General features: G+C 42.5%; 1 protein-coding gene across 5 annotated transcripts in view; it reads left to right on the forward strand.

Annotated features, from left to right (window-relative positions):
* The window catches only part of TRPM6 (transient receptor potential cation channel subfamily M member 6), a 181154-nt gene that overhangs the window by 12802 nt on the left and 152351 nt on the right, over positions 1–16001 (forward strand). For 2 of the 5 annotated variants that reach the window (XM_021927549.2, XM_021927550.2), the window contains exon 1: positions 5619–5889. The exons of 1 other annotated variant lie outside the window; for it this stretch is intronic. In XM_021927549.2, the coding sequence (XP_021783241.2) occupies positions 5857–5889 (33 nt within the window). In that variant the 5' untranslated portion in view covers positions 5619–5856. Of the gene's footprint in view, positions 1–5381; positions 5890–6363; positions 6485–16001 lie in introns of those variants that run through there. 2 more of the 5 variants (XM_003911815.5, XM_003911817.5) reach the window with 2 other exon arrangements.

Genomic DNA, 16001 nt, shown 5'->3' on the forward strand with positions numbered 1-16001 from the left:
CCACAATTTCTGCTTCTTTTTTTTTTTGAGACAAGGTCTCATGTTGTCATTCAGGCTGGAGTGCAGTGGTGTGATCATAGCTCATTGCAGCCTTCACTTCCCAGGGTCAGGTGATATCCCACCTCAGCCTCCTAGGTAGCTGGGACTACAGGCATGCACACTATGCCTGGCTAATTTCTTGTATTTATTGTAGAAACAGGGTTTTGTTATGTTGCCCAGGCTAGTCTCGAACTCCTGAGCTCAAGCAATCTGCCCATCTTGGCCTCTCAAAGTGCTAGGATTACAGGCATGAGCTACTGCACTCCATGATTTTTCAAAAATTATTTCAATCTCTTTGTTAAGTTTATGTGACAGAATTCTAAATTACTTCTCTGTATCGTCTTGAATATCTTTGGGTTTCTCAGAACAGCTATTTTGAATTCTCTGTCTGAAAGGTCACATATCTCTGTTTTCCCAGGATTGGTCGCTAGAGCCTTAGTTATTTTGGTGAGGTCATGTTTTCCTGAATGGTCTTGATGCCTGTGGATGATATTTGTCAGTGTCTGGGCATTGAAGAGTTAGGTATTTATTATAGTCTTCACAGTCTGGGCTTGTTTGCATTTGTCATTGGGGAGGCTTTCCAGATATTCAGAAGAATTTGGCTGTTATAATCTAAGCTGTATTTGCATTAGGGGGCACCCAAAGCCCAGTAATGCTATAGTTCTTGCAGACTCCTAACATTACTGCCTTGGCGATCTTGGATAAGATCTAGAAGAATTCTCTGGATTACCAGGCAGAGTCTCCTGTTACCTTCCCTTACTTTCTCCCAAACAGAGGGAGTCTCTCTATCTCTGTGCTGAGCTACCTGGAGCTCGGGGTGGGGTGATGTAAGCACCCCTGTGGCCACCACCACTGGGACTGCTCTGGGTCAGACCTGAAGCCAGCACATCACTAGGTCTTGCCCAAGGCCCACTGTAACCACTACCTGGCTACGGCTTACGTTTACTTATGGTCCTGGGGCTGTACAATCAGCAGGTGGTGAAGCCAGCCAGGGTTGTGTCCTTCCTTTCAGGGTGGTGAATTCCCCCAGGCCTTGGGTGCGTCCAGAGATGCTGTCTGGCAGCTAGAGACTAGAGTTGAAAACCTTAGAAGTTTACCTGGTGTTCTATGCTACTGTGGCTGAGCTGGGCCTCAAACCATGAGACACAGTCCTTCTCATTCTTCCTTCACCTTGCCACAGGCAGAGGAGCTTCATCCCATGGCCACCACCGCCACAGACCCATCAGGAGTATTGCCAGGTTACTGCTGGTGTTCACTTACGGCCCAAGGTCTCTGAAGTCAACTTGTGCTGAATGCTGCCAGGCCTGGGACTCATGCTTCAGGGCAGTAGGCTCTCCTCCGGTCCAGGGCTGGTCCCAAAATGCTGTCCAAGAGCCAAGGTCTAGAATTAGGGACCCCAAGAGCCTGCCTGGTGCTCTATCCTACTGTGGCTAGCTGGTACCTAAGGTGCAAGACAAAGTCCCTTTACTTTTCCCTCTGCTTTTCTCAAGTAGAGGGAGTCTGTCACTGTAGTCAACACAGGTGGGAATGTGCTGGATCTCACCTGAAACCAGCACCTCTCAGAGTCTCCCCCAAGGCCCATGGCTTACTGCCTGGGTATCACTGTTGGTTACTCAGGACCTAAAGATTCTTTAGCCAGCAAGTGATGGTTCTTGCCAGGACTGGGTCCCTCCCTTCAAGGGAGTGGGTTCCTTTCTGGCCCAGGGTGTGTCTGGAAATGTCATCTGGGACCTAGGGCCGGCCTGGAATGGGGGCCTCATGACTCTGACCGGTGCTCTGTCTTACTGTGTTTGAGCTGGTATCCAAGGTGCAAGGCAAAGCCCTCTTTACTCTTCCTTCTCCTCTCCTCAAGTGGAAGAAGGAGGTCTCTTTTGGCAGGAGCTGTGTTGCCTGGGGTTGGGGGAGGGGTGGCGCAAGCACCCTCCTTAGCTGTCCTACCTTGTGTCTCAGTAGGTGACACACCCCCCAGGTCCACTTGGTTGCTGAGCCCAGCTCAGCAGTAGGATTTACAGTTCCTGAGGCCTAAACTGCCTTTCAAGAATATTTGGAGCCTCAGAGCACTCTAGTCTGTGGTGTGGCGAGGCTTGCTGGAACGTGAGTTCTGACTGCCCGGATGGATGATTCCTCTCTATCTAGAGCTGGTCTAAATGTTCTCTCAGTGGGCAGGCGTTGGCTGAGTTCAGCCTGGTTTTGCTTTCTGCTGTGACAAGGCAGCACTGAGTTCAATGCAAAGCCTCACAACCACTGCTTTCTCCCTCTCCCAATCACACAGATTTCTCCATGCCAAGTGGCTGCTGTGGATGGGTGGGGAAGGGGTGGCATCCGCAATTCAATACTGTCTTTCCTCTTATAGACTGTTGGTGGGAGTGTAAATTAGTTCAACCATTGTGGAAAGCAGTGTGGTGGTTCCTCAGAGATCTAAAAACAGAACAACCACTAAACCAGTAATCCCATTACTGGGTATATACTCAAAGAAACATAAATTGTTGTACCATAAAGGCACATGTACATGCATGTTCACTCCAGCATTATTCGCAAGAGCAAAGACATAGAATCAACCTAAATCTCATCAATGGCAGATTGGATTTAAAAAGTGTGGTACATATACACCATGGAATACTATGCAGCCATAAAAAAGAACAAGATCATATATTTTGCAAGAAATGGATGGAGCTGGAGGCCATTATCCTTAGCAAATGCAGGAACAGAAAGCCAAATAACTGCATGTTCTCACTTACAAGCTCACTGTGAGCTAAATGATGAGAACACATGGACACAAAGAGGGAAGAACAGACACTAGGGCCGCCTTGAGAGTGGAGGGTGGGATGAGGGAGAGGATCAGAAAAAATAACTATTGATACCTCTGACCCAGAGGTACTCAAACTGTTGATTTGGAGATATAAAAAAGTACTATTGGGTACTAGGCTTAGTACCTGGATGACGAAATAATCTGTACAATAAACCCCCATGACATGACTTTACCTATAAAACAAACCTGCACTGTACCCCTGAACCTAAAATAAAAGTTAAAAATAAAAAAGACTGTCTTTCCTACCTCTTCAGTAACTCTTCCAGTGATATGAAGTTAAAACCAGGTACTGTGAGTGCTCACCTGATTTTTGGTTCTTAGAAAGGTGCTTTTTTTGTGTGTACATAGTTACTGAATTTGGTGTTCCTGCAAAGGGGATGATCGGGGCCTTCTATTCCACCTTCTTGCTCCGCCTCTTCCCAGTTTCATTTTTGATTGTTCATCTTCCTCTTATAAACTTGAGCTCCTTGTGGACTGGACAATGCCTTATTCATCTTTGTTTTCCTGGTGCCCAGCATGATGCCTGACAAACAGTCTATGTTCAGGAAATATTTGCTGGCCTGAATCAAACCACACTAGACTACTAATGAATATTTTAAAATTTAATTTTCACAGCTACCCGGGGCATAGGTGTGTTTGTGCCCAGAATAGTTTTATTTTTATTTATTTATTTTTTGAGATATGGTCTTACTCTGTTGCCCAGTCTGGAGTGCAGTGGTGCCATCATAGCTCACTGCAGCCCCGACCTCCTCAAGCAATCCTCTCACCTCAGCCATCCAAGTAGCTGGGACCACAAGTGTGAGCCACCACGCCTGGATAATTTTTGTATTTTTTTGTAGAGATGGGGTTTTGCCATGTTGCCCAGGCTGGTCTTGAAATCATGAGTTCAAGTGATTCTCCTGCCTCGGCCTCCCTAAATGCTGGGATTACAGGCATGAGCCACCATGCCCGGATGAGAAGAGTTTTATATACAAATTTGACAATCGATTAAAGTGCTTGTGAAAGATACAGATTCCTGGGCCCCACCCTAGAAATCCTGATACAAGAGAGCTGGGTAGGGTGGTTGGAGCCTGGGAATCTGCACTTTTGACAAATGCCTGAGATGTTTCTAATACAGCTTGGGAACCAAAGGCAGCTTGTAGACTAGCACATCCAAGGTCTTAAGCACTTCGAATTGCCCTTGTATTTCAGGCAGTAAATGCCTTGAAGCTTGATCTGAAAAGAATAAATGATCATCCTAACATGTAGATTTACCAAAGATGGTAAACTAGAAGATGGTAGACTTCTCAAGAATCTTGGGTTCCAAATGGCTTGTCTTCTTGGTGTGTCTGCAGATTTCTGAGAACTCCCTGACCCTGGCCCTGTAAGAGACCTAACAAAGAAATTGTATGGAAGACATAGATCGAGAAGGATTTACTTACCTTAGAAGAGCTTTCAGAACCTGTTAACTGTTTACAGATTAACTATTTAAAGGAGATGGGTTAAGGAGAGGAAAGGAGATTAAATGTGTTTCTAGAAGAACAACAAATGGCCATGGCCTGTAATCCCAGCACTTAGGGAGGCTGAAGGGGGTCGATTGCTTGAGTTCAGAAGTTCGAGACCAGCCTGGACAACATGGTGAAACCCTGTATCTACAAAAATTACAAAAATTAGCCAGGTGTAGTGGCTTGCATCTGTAGTCCCAGCTACTTGTGGGGGCTGAGGCTGGAGGACTGCTTGAGCCCAGGAGGCGGAGGTTGCAGTGAGCCGACATAGTGCCACTGCACTCCAGCCTGGGTGACAGAGCGAGACCCTGGCTCAATAACGACAGCAACAACAACAAAAAGAAAAACAACAAAAAATGCCAATACGCATATGAGAGATTACAGTTTTCCAATAACAAAGAAATGCTCATTTAAACCACATTGAGAAATGAGGGAAAAAAACCTGTAAACTGTCTGCAAATGTGAATTCACCAGGCAAAAATTCATAATAAACTAAATGAGTAGGTGTCCCTAATTTTAAGTCGGTTGTCAGGGATGAATGACTAGCATTGTTAATTACACTTGTAATAACGTGAGCATCATTTTGCCTGTGTGCTTTGTGCCACCTCTGCCAACACACTGGGATCCACCCCAAATCACTGACTACAGCCTTAATCAAGACTGCCTAGGCCGGGCATGGTGGCTTACGCCTATAATCCTAGCACTCTGGAAGGCTGAGGCATGAAGATCGCTTGAGTCCAGGAGTTTGAGACCAGCCTGGGCAACATCGTGAGACCCCATTTCTTAAATAAATAAATAAAATTAGCCAGGCACTGTGGTGTGTGCCTGTAGTCCCAGCTACTCTCTGGAGCCTGAAGTGGAAGGATCACTTGAGCCTGGGAGCTCAAGGATGCAGTGAGCCATGATCCTGCCACTGCACTCCAGCCTGGGCGACAGAGCAAGACCCTGTTTCTAAAAAAAGAAGAAAGAGAGAATGAGAGAAAGAAAGAAAGAAAGACTGCCTATCCAGAGGAATTAACAACAACAACAACAACAACAAAAACAAAACAAAACAAAAACAGAAATAAGAAAACATTTGTATGTTACACATGAAGCACATTAAGTGATTTCCTTTGTTCAGTGTAACCTTGTGAGGGAACTGGATTTTTGTCCCTATTATTCCCATTGCATAGATAAATAAACTGAGGCTTGACATGCCCAATAAGTCACTGGTAGTAAAAGCAGTGCGTTAGCTTAAATCTCTGGTATCCTCACGCCCCACACTGACTCAACAATAACAATACATTACCACGAAGGATGTCTGTGATGACAGTGGCCATTCCATTTGATCCTCATTATTCTTCTTTTATCGAAGGAAGGTGGGAGTCACCTTCTTTTCTAGGCAGTTAGGTAACTGAAGCCAAAAGGTATTGTGACAAATCCACTGGGCTGTAAAAGGCAGCGTGTGGAGGTGGAGCCCAGAGCTTCTGCCTCCACAGTTAAAAGCTCAGACAGGGCTTTGGGAGCAGGGCCTGCAAATCAAAGATGAAAGAACAACCTGTCTTGGAGCGCTTGCAGGTAAGCTCAGGCTGCTGGACTGGCGGGGAACAAGGACCTTAGGTGATTCACTAGATCTGCGCCCCCGGCCTTAGATAGAAGTGGGTGGGGCCAGGGACACTACATCTAACGAGGATCTAGAATAGCTAGGATTTACGAAATACCGGCGTTCAAGTTCTCTGGTCTCCACCCAAAGATGATTATCCTATCTAAGACACAGGGCAGGTCCCGCAGCCGCGGTTTCAAGAGCTGGGATGCGGCCATAGCGGAGGTGGTGTCAGAGCGGAAACCTAGCGGGGGGTCGGGGCTTCAGCTTGGGGTGGTGGGACACACCCCGGGAGAGGAGGCAGCTCTGTGGTTCCGCTTCGGGCCGGCGGGAGAGGAGTTCGGAGGTGGCTTGAGCTGAGAACCCGGAGGAAAGAAGGCGCATTTCTGAGCAGCCAGGGGCACGGATCGCAGAGTGGGACGCTGACGAGCTGGGGGTCGCGGATTTCCGAGGCGGCTGGAGAAGTGCCCAGACCGCCGTCCCTCCGCGCCCCTGCGCGTCCCCGTGCGCCCCCGTGCGCCCCGGTGCGCCCAGTGCCGGAGTCCCGGAGCGATGACAGCGCCGGTTACGGTAAACGCCCGCCCCGCCGCAGTCCGCTTCCTTCCCCAACGCGGCGCCGCCCGGACTTGCAACCGCAGGAGTCCGCGCTGGCTCCTCTCCACCGCTGGCATGCGGCGCAACAGGAAGTTCTGGGGGCTTGGGGAGGGAGGGTGCTCTTGGCCGCTGGGAGAGGGCTGGCAACGCTTGGGAGAGTAGTGGAGATCCTGGTCATTCCTTGGTCTCGCCTATTTTGTGTGGACTTTCTCACACTGTGTATGAAAAATAAGTATCATTGAGCACATTGTATTTCAGGAATAGTACAGGCCGCTTAGCAAACGTTAGCTCATTTCAACCTGCTCTGGTAAGAGCACATGCTCTGGAGCTAGGTAGCCTGAGTTAGCATCCCAGCTGCATCACTACCTGTGATCTTGGGCGAGTTAACAGCTGTGCTTCGGCTTTCTCACCTGGAAAATGGGATAATACGATTTGTAGTTTCAAGATGAAATGAAATGCTATGTGCCATTTGCACTTAGAATAATGCCTGACGTATTTAGCAGGTTGTAAGAGTTTGGGATTCTTAACTATTTCATCCTGGCAGTAATCCTGTAAAGTCCAAGTATCCTTTCTCTCCTATCCCCACCGGTTTACAGGTAAGGACAATGAAGCCAAAGGAGAAAAACAGATTTGAGATTTGAGCTCAGGTCAGTGCTTTAAGACACTGAGAACGTAAAAAAGAAAAAGAGAGAGAGAGAGAGAGAAAAAAAAAAGACACTGAGAAAATGGATGTTCTAGTCATACACATCATTGTGATTATTTGTTCTAGGGAGAAACGATCACCTTTAATTGTTAAAGTGGGAAACAAGTTATTCAATTTCTTTCCCCCTGTGTACAGATTTTGATGTTTCACTGTCATCTGCTTTGGATTCTTATAGGACTGATAAAGCATTAGCTCTTTTGGTCAGACTGGAATCTGGGCTTGACTTTAAGAATCTGGTTGTTTCTTGTGTTTCCCACCAGGAGTGGTGACCATCTAGGGTAGGAGTTCGCATGAGTTTTGTTTTTTTCAGCCAAAACTAGAGACCAGTACCCTTTGGTAGTATTACACTTGTCTTGATAGACAAGGGCATGAATAGCATTTGAGATGATTATACCAGAGGAGAAGGGAAAGAATCGTGTAATATGTTGAAATTTGCCACAAATTTTGGTCTTGCCTATTTACAATTCTCTATCATAGCTAATTTTTTGGATAGCACATCTATGCCAAAACTATCAAGCATTTGGTAAATACTGTGCCTGAAATATGGCTTCTCTCTTTTTCCTTCTTTTTCAAATTTCTCACTTTTTATTTTATTTTATTTTTTTGAGACAGGGTCTCGCTGTGGTGCCCAGTCTGGTCTTGAACTCCTGGGCTCAAGCAATCCTCTTTGGCCTCACAAAGTGCTAAGATTACAGGCTGGAGCCACCGTGCCTGGCCTCACTGTGTTTTTAAATCATGAGTTTTCAGTATAAACAGCCCAAATAATCTGAGTGATTTTCATTATACTTCTGGTAGAATCATACCATGCTGGAACTGAAAGTGACCATCCTACCTGTAACTCAGTTGTTTCTTTGTGACACATCAGAAGTCTACATGGCAACTATTTTCTGTAAAATCCATCACTGTTAGGTAAGATATTATGATGTCAGTCTCAGTAGTGCCTTTTTTTTTTCTTTACTTCTTAGTTTTATTGAAGTTTTACGATTCTCATTGTTCAGAATCAATTGATTCCATAGGGTTAATATCTAAAAAGAGTAGAACTCTCCATCATTTCCTGCTTTTTAAGAGAAATAATCATGTTCCTCTCTTTTAACTAGTTACTATTAGTCTGTATCTCTAGATATTCCTTATAATTGCTCCTTCTTGGTTTTTCAGGTTTAGTCATCATGCATTGGCTTTCCTGCATGAAATGTGTGGATTTAACTCTTTTCTGCTTTCTTGCCACTATCACTTACATGTATCCTACCTGTTCCTTCCATAGATCTTCTGAATATAGTTATCTCCTAATTTTTGGTTAGGTCAATATTTAGTTAGGTCAACATTATTATGCCTGCCTACATGCTATTAAAAGCTTTCTTCCTTGTTTTTTTTTTTTTTTTTCAGAGTTATCTCTCTGTGTTTGCAAAGTTTTCACCAATTGAACCACAAGTTCTTTGCCAATTGTCTAAATCTTCCCTCAAGATGTCCAATGCAACAGTTATTTTAATCAATTTTATTTCTAGCACAGCTTTCTTACCTGCTTTGCTAGTCCACACTGGTTACTCTTGATGTTTGATGTATAGCTATTACCTTGGGCTCTCTTTTCACCATCATTTGGGGATTGATTCACTTTGCATCTCTGTTATGCTGGCTCCTGTTTCCTGTATCCCACACCTTAGTCTTTTTTGATTTCTTTTGTCATTTTGATGGAGCACATTCTCCAGTAGCTTTCTAAGAAAAGGTACATGTAAGGTAAACAGAATTGAATATATTTTTTTCCTTGATTCTGTGTCACAGAAAATAATTGTCCAGATGTTTTTCCCTTAAAAGCTTTGTCACTAACAATATAAAAATAATTTCTTGTTGTAAATAATTCAAATACTACAAATAGAAAGTTCCCTTTCTACCCCTCAACCACTCCCCCTCTCACCCAGAGGTAATCAAACTGTTGATTTGGAACATATTATTTAGATGTGCTTTTATATACATATGTATATATGTATGTATGTATTTATTTTTGAGATGGAGTCTTGCTCTGTCGCCCAGGCTGGAGTGCAGTGGCGCGATCTCAGCTCACTGCAAGCTCTGTCTCCTGGATTCATGCCATTCTCCTGCCTCAGCCTCCCAAATAGCTGGGACTATAGGCGCCCACCACCATGCCTGGCTCATTTTTTGTATTTTTAGTAGAGATGGGGTTTCACCCTGTTATCCAGGATAGTCTAGATCTCCTGACCTCGTGATCCGCCCGCCTCGGCCTCCCAGAGTGCTGGGATTACAGGCGTGAGCCACCACGCCCAGCCATACATATGTAATTATTATTTTGATTTGTGCATGTGCTTTTATTCATTTACTTACTTTATTTTTTGCGATGGAGTTTCACTCTTGTTGCCCAGGCTGGAGTGCAATGGCACAATCTTGGCTCACCGCAAACTCTGCCTTCCAGGTTCAAGCGATTCTCCTGCCTCAGCCTCCTGAGTAGCTGGGATTACAGGCATATGCCACCATGCCCGGCTAATTTTGTACTTTTAGTAGAGACAGGGTTTCTCCATGTTGGTCAGGATGGTCTTGAACTCCCAACCTCAGGTGATCCACCTGCCTCGGCCTTTGAAAGTGCTGGGATTACAGGCATGAGCCACTACACCGGTCTATTTATTTTAATTTAATTTAATTTTATTGAGATGGAATCTCACTATGTTGCCCACACTAGTCTTGAACTCCTGAGCTCAAAGGATCCTCCTACCTCAACCTCTCAAGTATCTGGGATTACAGGCACATGACACCATGCCTGGCTTGCATGTGTTTTTACATAAATTGAATCATATTGTATATATTGATTTATAACTTGTTTCACTTAACAGTAGTTCCTGGAGATTTTTCCATGTCATTACACATTAGTGCTTTCTTGAATAGTATATTCAGATGAACTGGAGTGATCAAGATCATAGGTATAGCATTTTCTCTTCATGATCAGTCACAAATACTGACTGAGTGTTATGTGCCAAGCTGTGTTCCAGAATCTGGGAATACACAGTGAACAAAACTTTTATTTTTGAGATAGAAAGGGATAGTGAGATGCTTCTTGATGAAACTGAGCTCAGTTTCAGCTTTAATTTGTTTTTCCTTTAGAGTGCAAATATACAATCACATCTCTTTTTCTCTTGGTATAAAATCACAATAATTAAAAATTGAGCTAAATACCTGGTGTGCCACCAGATCAACAGAACAATACCACTGATAAAGAAATAGATTTTCTGAATGGATAAACCAAATATGGCACATATACACAAGGGAATATTATTCAGTCTTAAAATGGAGGGAAATTCTGACACATGCTACAACATGGATGAACCTTGAGGACATAATGCTAAGTGAAATAAACCAATCACAAAAAGATAAATACTGTATGATTCCACTTATGAGCCATCTATAGAAATCAAATTCACACAAACAAAGAATGGAATTATGGTTGGCAGGGCTAGGGGAGGGGAAATGTTTAGTTGTTTAATGGGTATAGAGTTTCAGTTTTTCAGGATGAAAAGGTTCTGGAGATTGGTTGCACAACAATGTGAATATACTTAGCAAAACTGAGCTACACACTTAAAAATGGTGAGGATGGCAAATTTTACATTGTATATTTTACCACAATTAAAACAAAAACGGAAGAAGATTCTCATATAGACTCCTTTGTAGAGGGCTTTGTCTTACACTTTGAATAGGTGGTTGAATCTGCTTTCAGCTGGATGAATACTCAGTAGTGGGATTGCAGGATTGAATGGTAATTCCATTTTTAGTTTTTTTGAGGAACCTCCATTACTGTTTTCCATAACATAAGGAATTACATTTCTATCAACAGTATACGAAGGTCCCCTTTCTCTGCATCCTTGCCAGTATTTGTTATTTTTTGTCTTCTTTATAATAACCATTTTAACTGGAGCGAGATGATATCCCATTGTGGTTTTGATTTGCATTTTACTGATGATTAGTGATGTTGAGCATATTTTCATACGCATGTTGGCTGTTTGTATGTATCCTTTTGAGAAATGTTGATTCATGTCCTTTGCCCACTCTTCAATGGGCTTATTTGTTTTGTTTTTACTGTTGAGTTGTTTGAGTTCTTTTTATGTTCTGGATATTAATACCGTGTCGAATAAATAGTTTGCAAATATTTTCTCCAACTCAACAGATTGTCACTTCATTTTGTTGATTGTTTCCTTCACTGTGCAGAAACCTTTTAGTTTAGTATGGTCTCATTTGTGTATTTTTGTTTCTCTTTTTTCTTTTTAACCAACCAATAAGAAGCACTGAATCATTTGTGTACTTTTGTTTTTGTTGTCTGTGCTTATGAGGTCTTAACTGCAAAATCTTTGCCTTGATCAATGTCCTGAAGCGTTTCCCTTATATTTCCTTCTAGTATTTTTATAGTTGAAGTCTTCCATTTAAGTTTTTAATGCATCTTGAGTTGATTTTTGTATATGGTGAGAGATAGGAGTTCAGTTTCATTCTTCTGCATATAAATATCCAGTTTTCCCAGCATGATTTATTGAAGAGGGTGTCCTGTAACCAACGTATGTTCTTGATGCCTTTGTCAAAATTCAGTTAGCTGTAAAAATGTGGAATTACTTCTGTGTTCTCTATTTTGTTCCATTGGTCTATATGTCTTTTTATACCAATAGCATGCTGTTTTGGTTACTATAGCTATAAGAATACTTTTGTACAGTTTCCAAAGTTCCTCTTATTATTGATTTCTAGTTTTATTTTATCTGTGGTCTGAGAAGATACATGATGTGATTTTGATTTTTTAAAATTAGTTGAGATGTGTTTTGTGTTTTACCATATAGTCTGTTCTGGAGAATGTCCCACATGCTGATAAAAATGTGTATTCTGGAGCTGTTGGATGAGATGTTCTGTCAATATCTATTAGATCCATTTGGTCTAAAGTACGGTTTAAGTGTAATTGAAATTTTCTGTTTAGATAATCTGTCTAATGCTCAGAGTGGGGTGTTGAAGTCCCCAACCGTTACTGTGTTGGAGTCTATTTGTCCCTTTTGATCAAATAATATTTGCTTTATATATTGGGGTGCATGCTTTGTTGGGTGCATATATGTGTAGAATTGTTACACTTTCTTGCTGAATTGATTGCCTTATATAATTATAATTATATAATGACCTTTTTGTCTCTTTTAACTTTTTTTTTTACTTAAAGTTTGTTTCATCTGATATAAGTATAGTTATTTATGCTCGGGTTTGGTTTCTGTTTGCATGGAATATCTTTTTCCACTCCTTTACTTTCAGTCTATATCTGTCTTTATAGGTGAGATGAATTTCTTACAGGTAGGATATAGTTGTGTCTTTTTTTTAGTTAACAAAAATTTTTTATAGAGATGGGGTCTCGCTATGTTGACCAGTTGGTCTTGAACTCCTGGCCTCAAGTGATCCTCCCATTTGGACCTCCCAAAGTGCTAGGATTACAGGTGCAAGCCACCACGCCCGGCCAGGGTCATTGTTTTTTTCCAATCCATTCAGCCAATCTATATGTTTTAAGTGGAAAATTTAATCCATTTACTTTCACGGTTATTATTGATCTGGGAGCACTTATTCTTGTCATTTTATTAATTGATGTCTGCTTGTTTTGCATATCCTTAGTTCTTTTCTTTCTCTCGTATTGTTTATCATTGTGGTTTGGTGGTATTCTGTAGTGGTAACATTTAAGCACTTTCACTTTCTTATTTGTGTGTTTGCCCTATTAGTGGGTTTTATACTTTTGTGTATTTTCATGATGGTAGATATTGTCTTTTTGCTTCTATGTGCATGACTTGCTTAAACATTTCTTATAGGGCTCGTTTAGTGGTGATGAATTTTTTCAGCTTTTGCTTATCTGGGAAAGACTTCACTTCTCATTTGTTTATGAAGGATAACATTGCTAGGAATAGTATCGTTGGATGGCAATGCTTTTTTTTTTTTTTTTTTTGGTATTTTGAATATATCAGTTCATTTTCTCCTGGCTTGTAAAGTTTCTGTTGAGCAATTTGCTGTTAGTCTGATGGGGGTTCCAGTGTAAATCACTGGACATTTTTCTTTTGCTGTTTTTAGAATTTAGAATTCTCTCAGTTTGACTATAATGTGCTCTGGAAAAGATCTTTTTGAATTGTATCTTTTTGGCAATCTCGGATCTTCCTGTTTCCGGATGTCTAAATCTCTTGCTAGATCTGGGAAGTTTTCAGTTATTATTTCATTAAATAGGTGTTCTGTTCCTTTTGTGTTCTCTTCACTTTTCAGAGCACCAAAATTTTGAATATTTGGCTTCTTTATGGTGCCTTATATATCACGTAGACTTTGTTTATTCTTTTAAATTATTTTTTCTTTATTTTTGTCTGCGTCAGGAAAAATCCTAATTTCTCCTCTACTTTTACACCATGACAATCAGCACAGAGGACTTCTGTGACAAATATGTGTGTGGGAGTTTTCCCCACACATCAAGCAGCAGACACCAGGTAGGTGTCTTCCAATTCAGTTCTGACACCATCTACCTGAAGATAGTGCCAGATCACACAAGTTGGGGACTCATTCCCCAAGACTACACCTGCCTCCTTCGGATGGAAATTCTAACTGACTGTCTTCAAGTTGGGGTTCCCATGACCTCCTCTTTGGATTTGATTAATTTGCTGGAGTGGCTCACAGAACTTAGGGAAACACATTTGCTGGTTAATTATAGAGGACACTATAAAGGATATAGATGAAGAGATGCACAGGGCTAGGTATGGGGGAAGGGGTGCACGGCTTCCATGCCCTCCCTGGGCATATTACCCTTTAGAACCTCTATGTGTTCAGCTATCCAGGAGCTCACCAAACCCTGTCCTCTTGAGTTTTTATGGAAGCTTCATGATGTCAGAATTTCTTCTCCCAGGGCATAGGGTGTGGCCCTCTCTGGGAAGGGTCTTAAGGCCCACAATCAGAAAGGAGCGGAAAGATTAGAATCCTGCATTGGAAAAGAAAGGCAGGAGAGAGATTCTGTTTCCTCAGACCTTCCCCTGAGGCCTAACACACCTGACATTATAACAAAAGACTCAAAGAAAGGATATGGGAGTTATTAAGAAGGAACCATGGGTAAAACCCTATATATATCCATGGTTCCTTTATTTATATTTTTTTATATATATATATATATATAAAATGGTTCCTTGTTTTATATATATGTATATAAATCATATATATAAATCATATGCATATATATGTATTTAAATCATTACACCACATTAACTGGGTTATTTCATCACACTTGTTTTCAAGTTCTCAAATTCTTTCTGCTTGATTGAGTCTATTGTTGAAGCTTTCTAATATATTTTGTATTTCATTCAGAGAATTCTTTAATTCTAGAATTTCTTTTGGTTCTTTTTTAATGATATTTACATCTTTGGTCAATTTTTCATTTGTTTCTTGAAATTTCTGATTTCTTTGTATTGTATTTCCAAGTTCTCTTGTATCTTACTGAGCTTTTTAAATAAAACCTTTTTAAAATTAAAAAGAAATTTTTTTGAGATGAGGTTTCACTCTGTTGCCCAGGCTGGATTCCAGTGGTACAATCATAGCTCAATGGCAGATTGAACTCCTGAACTCCTGGGGTTGAGTGATCCTCCTGCATCAGCTTTGTGAGTAGCTAAGATTATAGGAATGAGCCACCACACCTGGTTGAACTTCTTTAATGTCATTAGTTTGAATTCTTTTTCATCGATTTTATGAATTTCTTCCCTGAAATATATTGCTGGAGAATTATTATGTTCCTTAGGAGGTATAATTTTTCCTTGCTTTTTCATGTTTCTTGTGTCCTTACATTGATATCTGTGCATCTGGCATAACCATTGCTTCTTCCAGTCTTTTGAACTTGCTTGCACAGGGGAGGATTGTATTCTGAAGATGTTTATTTGGTGGTGTTTAGGTTGGGCACTTTGGCTTTGATTCTGGGTGTGTGCAGTAGTATAGTCTCGGTATAATTTCTTCAGCTGTAAACAGTGTCAGTAGTGTCTGAGATTTGCTCAGTGGCTTCAGGTGTGATTGTTAGTGGAGGCTGTGGTGAGGTTTTGCTGGGGATGGGGACATAAGATGGGCCAGTCCTTGGGCCCCAGTGGTGATAGCAGTGAGCTGAATGTGCCAGTCCTTGGGCCCCTGGGTGGCATATGCTGGCACTGATGTTAGTGGGCCAGGTGAGCTGAGTCTTGGGCCTGCAGGTGACTTTCTTGGGTGCTGGCAGTGGCAGTGGTGGGATGGGCAGGTAGGTGTGTCCTTGAGCCCTTGGACAGTGGGTGTGGTGAGTCACGACAGTAGCAGTGGTCAGACAATCCTCTGGTTCCCGAGTGATCCATGATGGTGTTGGAAGTGGCTATGATGGGCTAGGTGGGTCACTCCCCAGGCCTGCAGGTGGTGTGTGTGGGTGCCAGCTCTGGTGGGTGGTGGCAGGTTGGGTGAGCCCATTCTCAGGCTTCTGGGAGGAGTGCTCAGGTGCCAACTGTGGTGGTTGGGGCAGGTGATCCCTAGGCCCCTGGATGGTGTGCTCCAGCACTGGGTGGGATGGAGTTGGACAGGGTGGGCTTCTCGTCAGGCCCCTCATGGTGCATGTGGCCACTGGCTGTGGTAGGAGGGGTGAGGTGATCCCCAGGCCTGTGGTGGAATGCTTGAGTTGGGGTGGCAGTGGCTGCATTGTGGCCCTGCTGCTGGGGAGGGCAGAGTTGTTTCAGTGGCAGAAGCTGTGAACAGACAGCAGGGGAAAGCTAGCTTAACTCCAGATTGTGGCTTTAAATGAGGTTGGCTTTCCTCAGG

Source organism: Papio anubis, chromosome 13 (assembly GCF_008728515.1).
Source record: "Papio anubis isolate 15944 chromosome 13, Panubis1.0, whole genome shotgun sequence".
In the NCBI taxonomy this organism is placed as follows: Eukaryota; Metazoa; Chordata; class Mammalia; order Primates; family Cercopithecidae; genus Papio; species Papio anubis.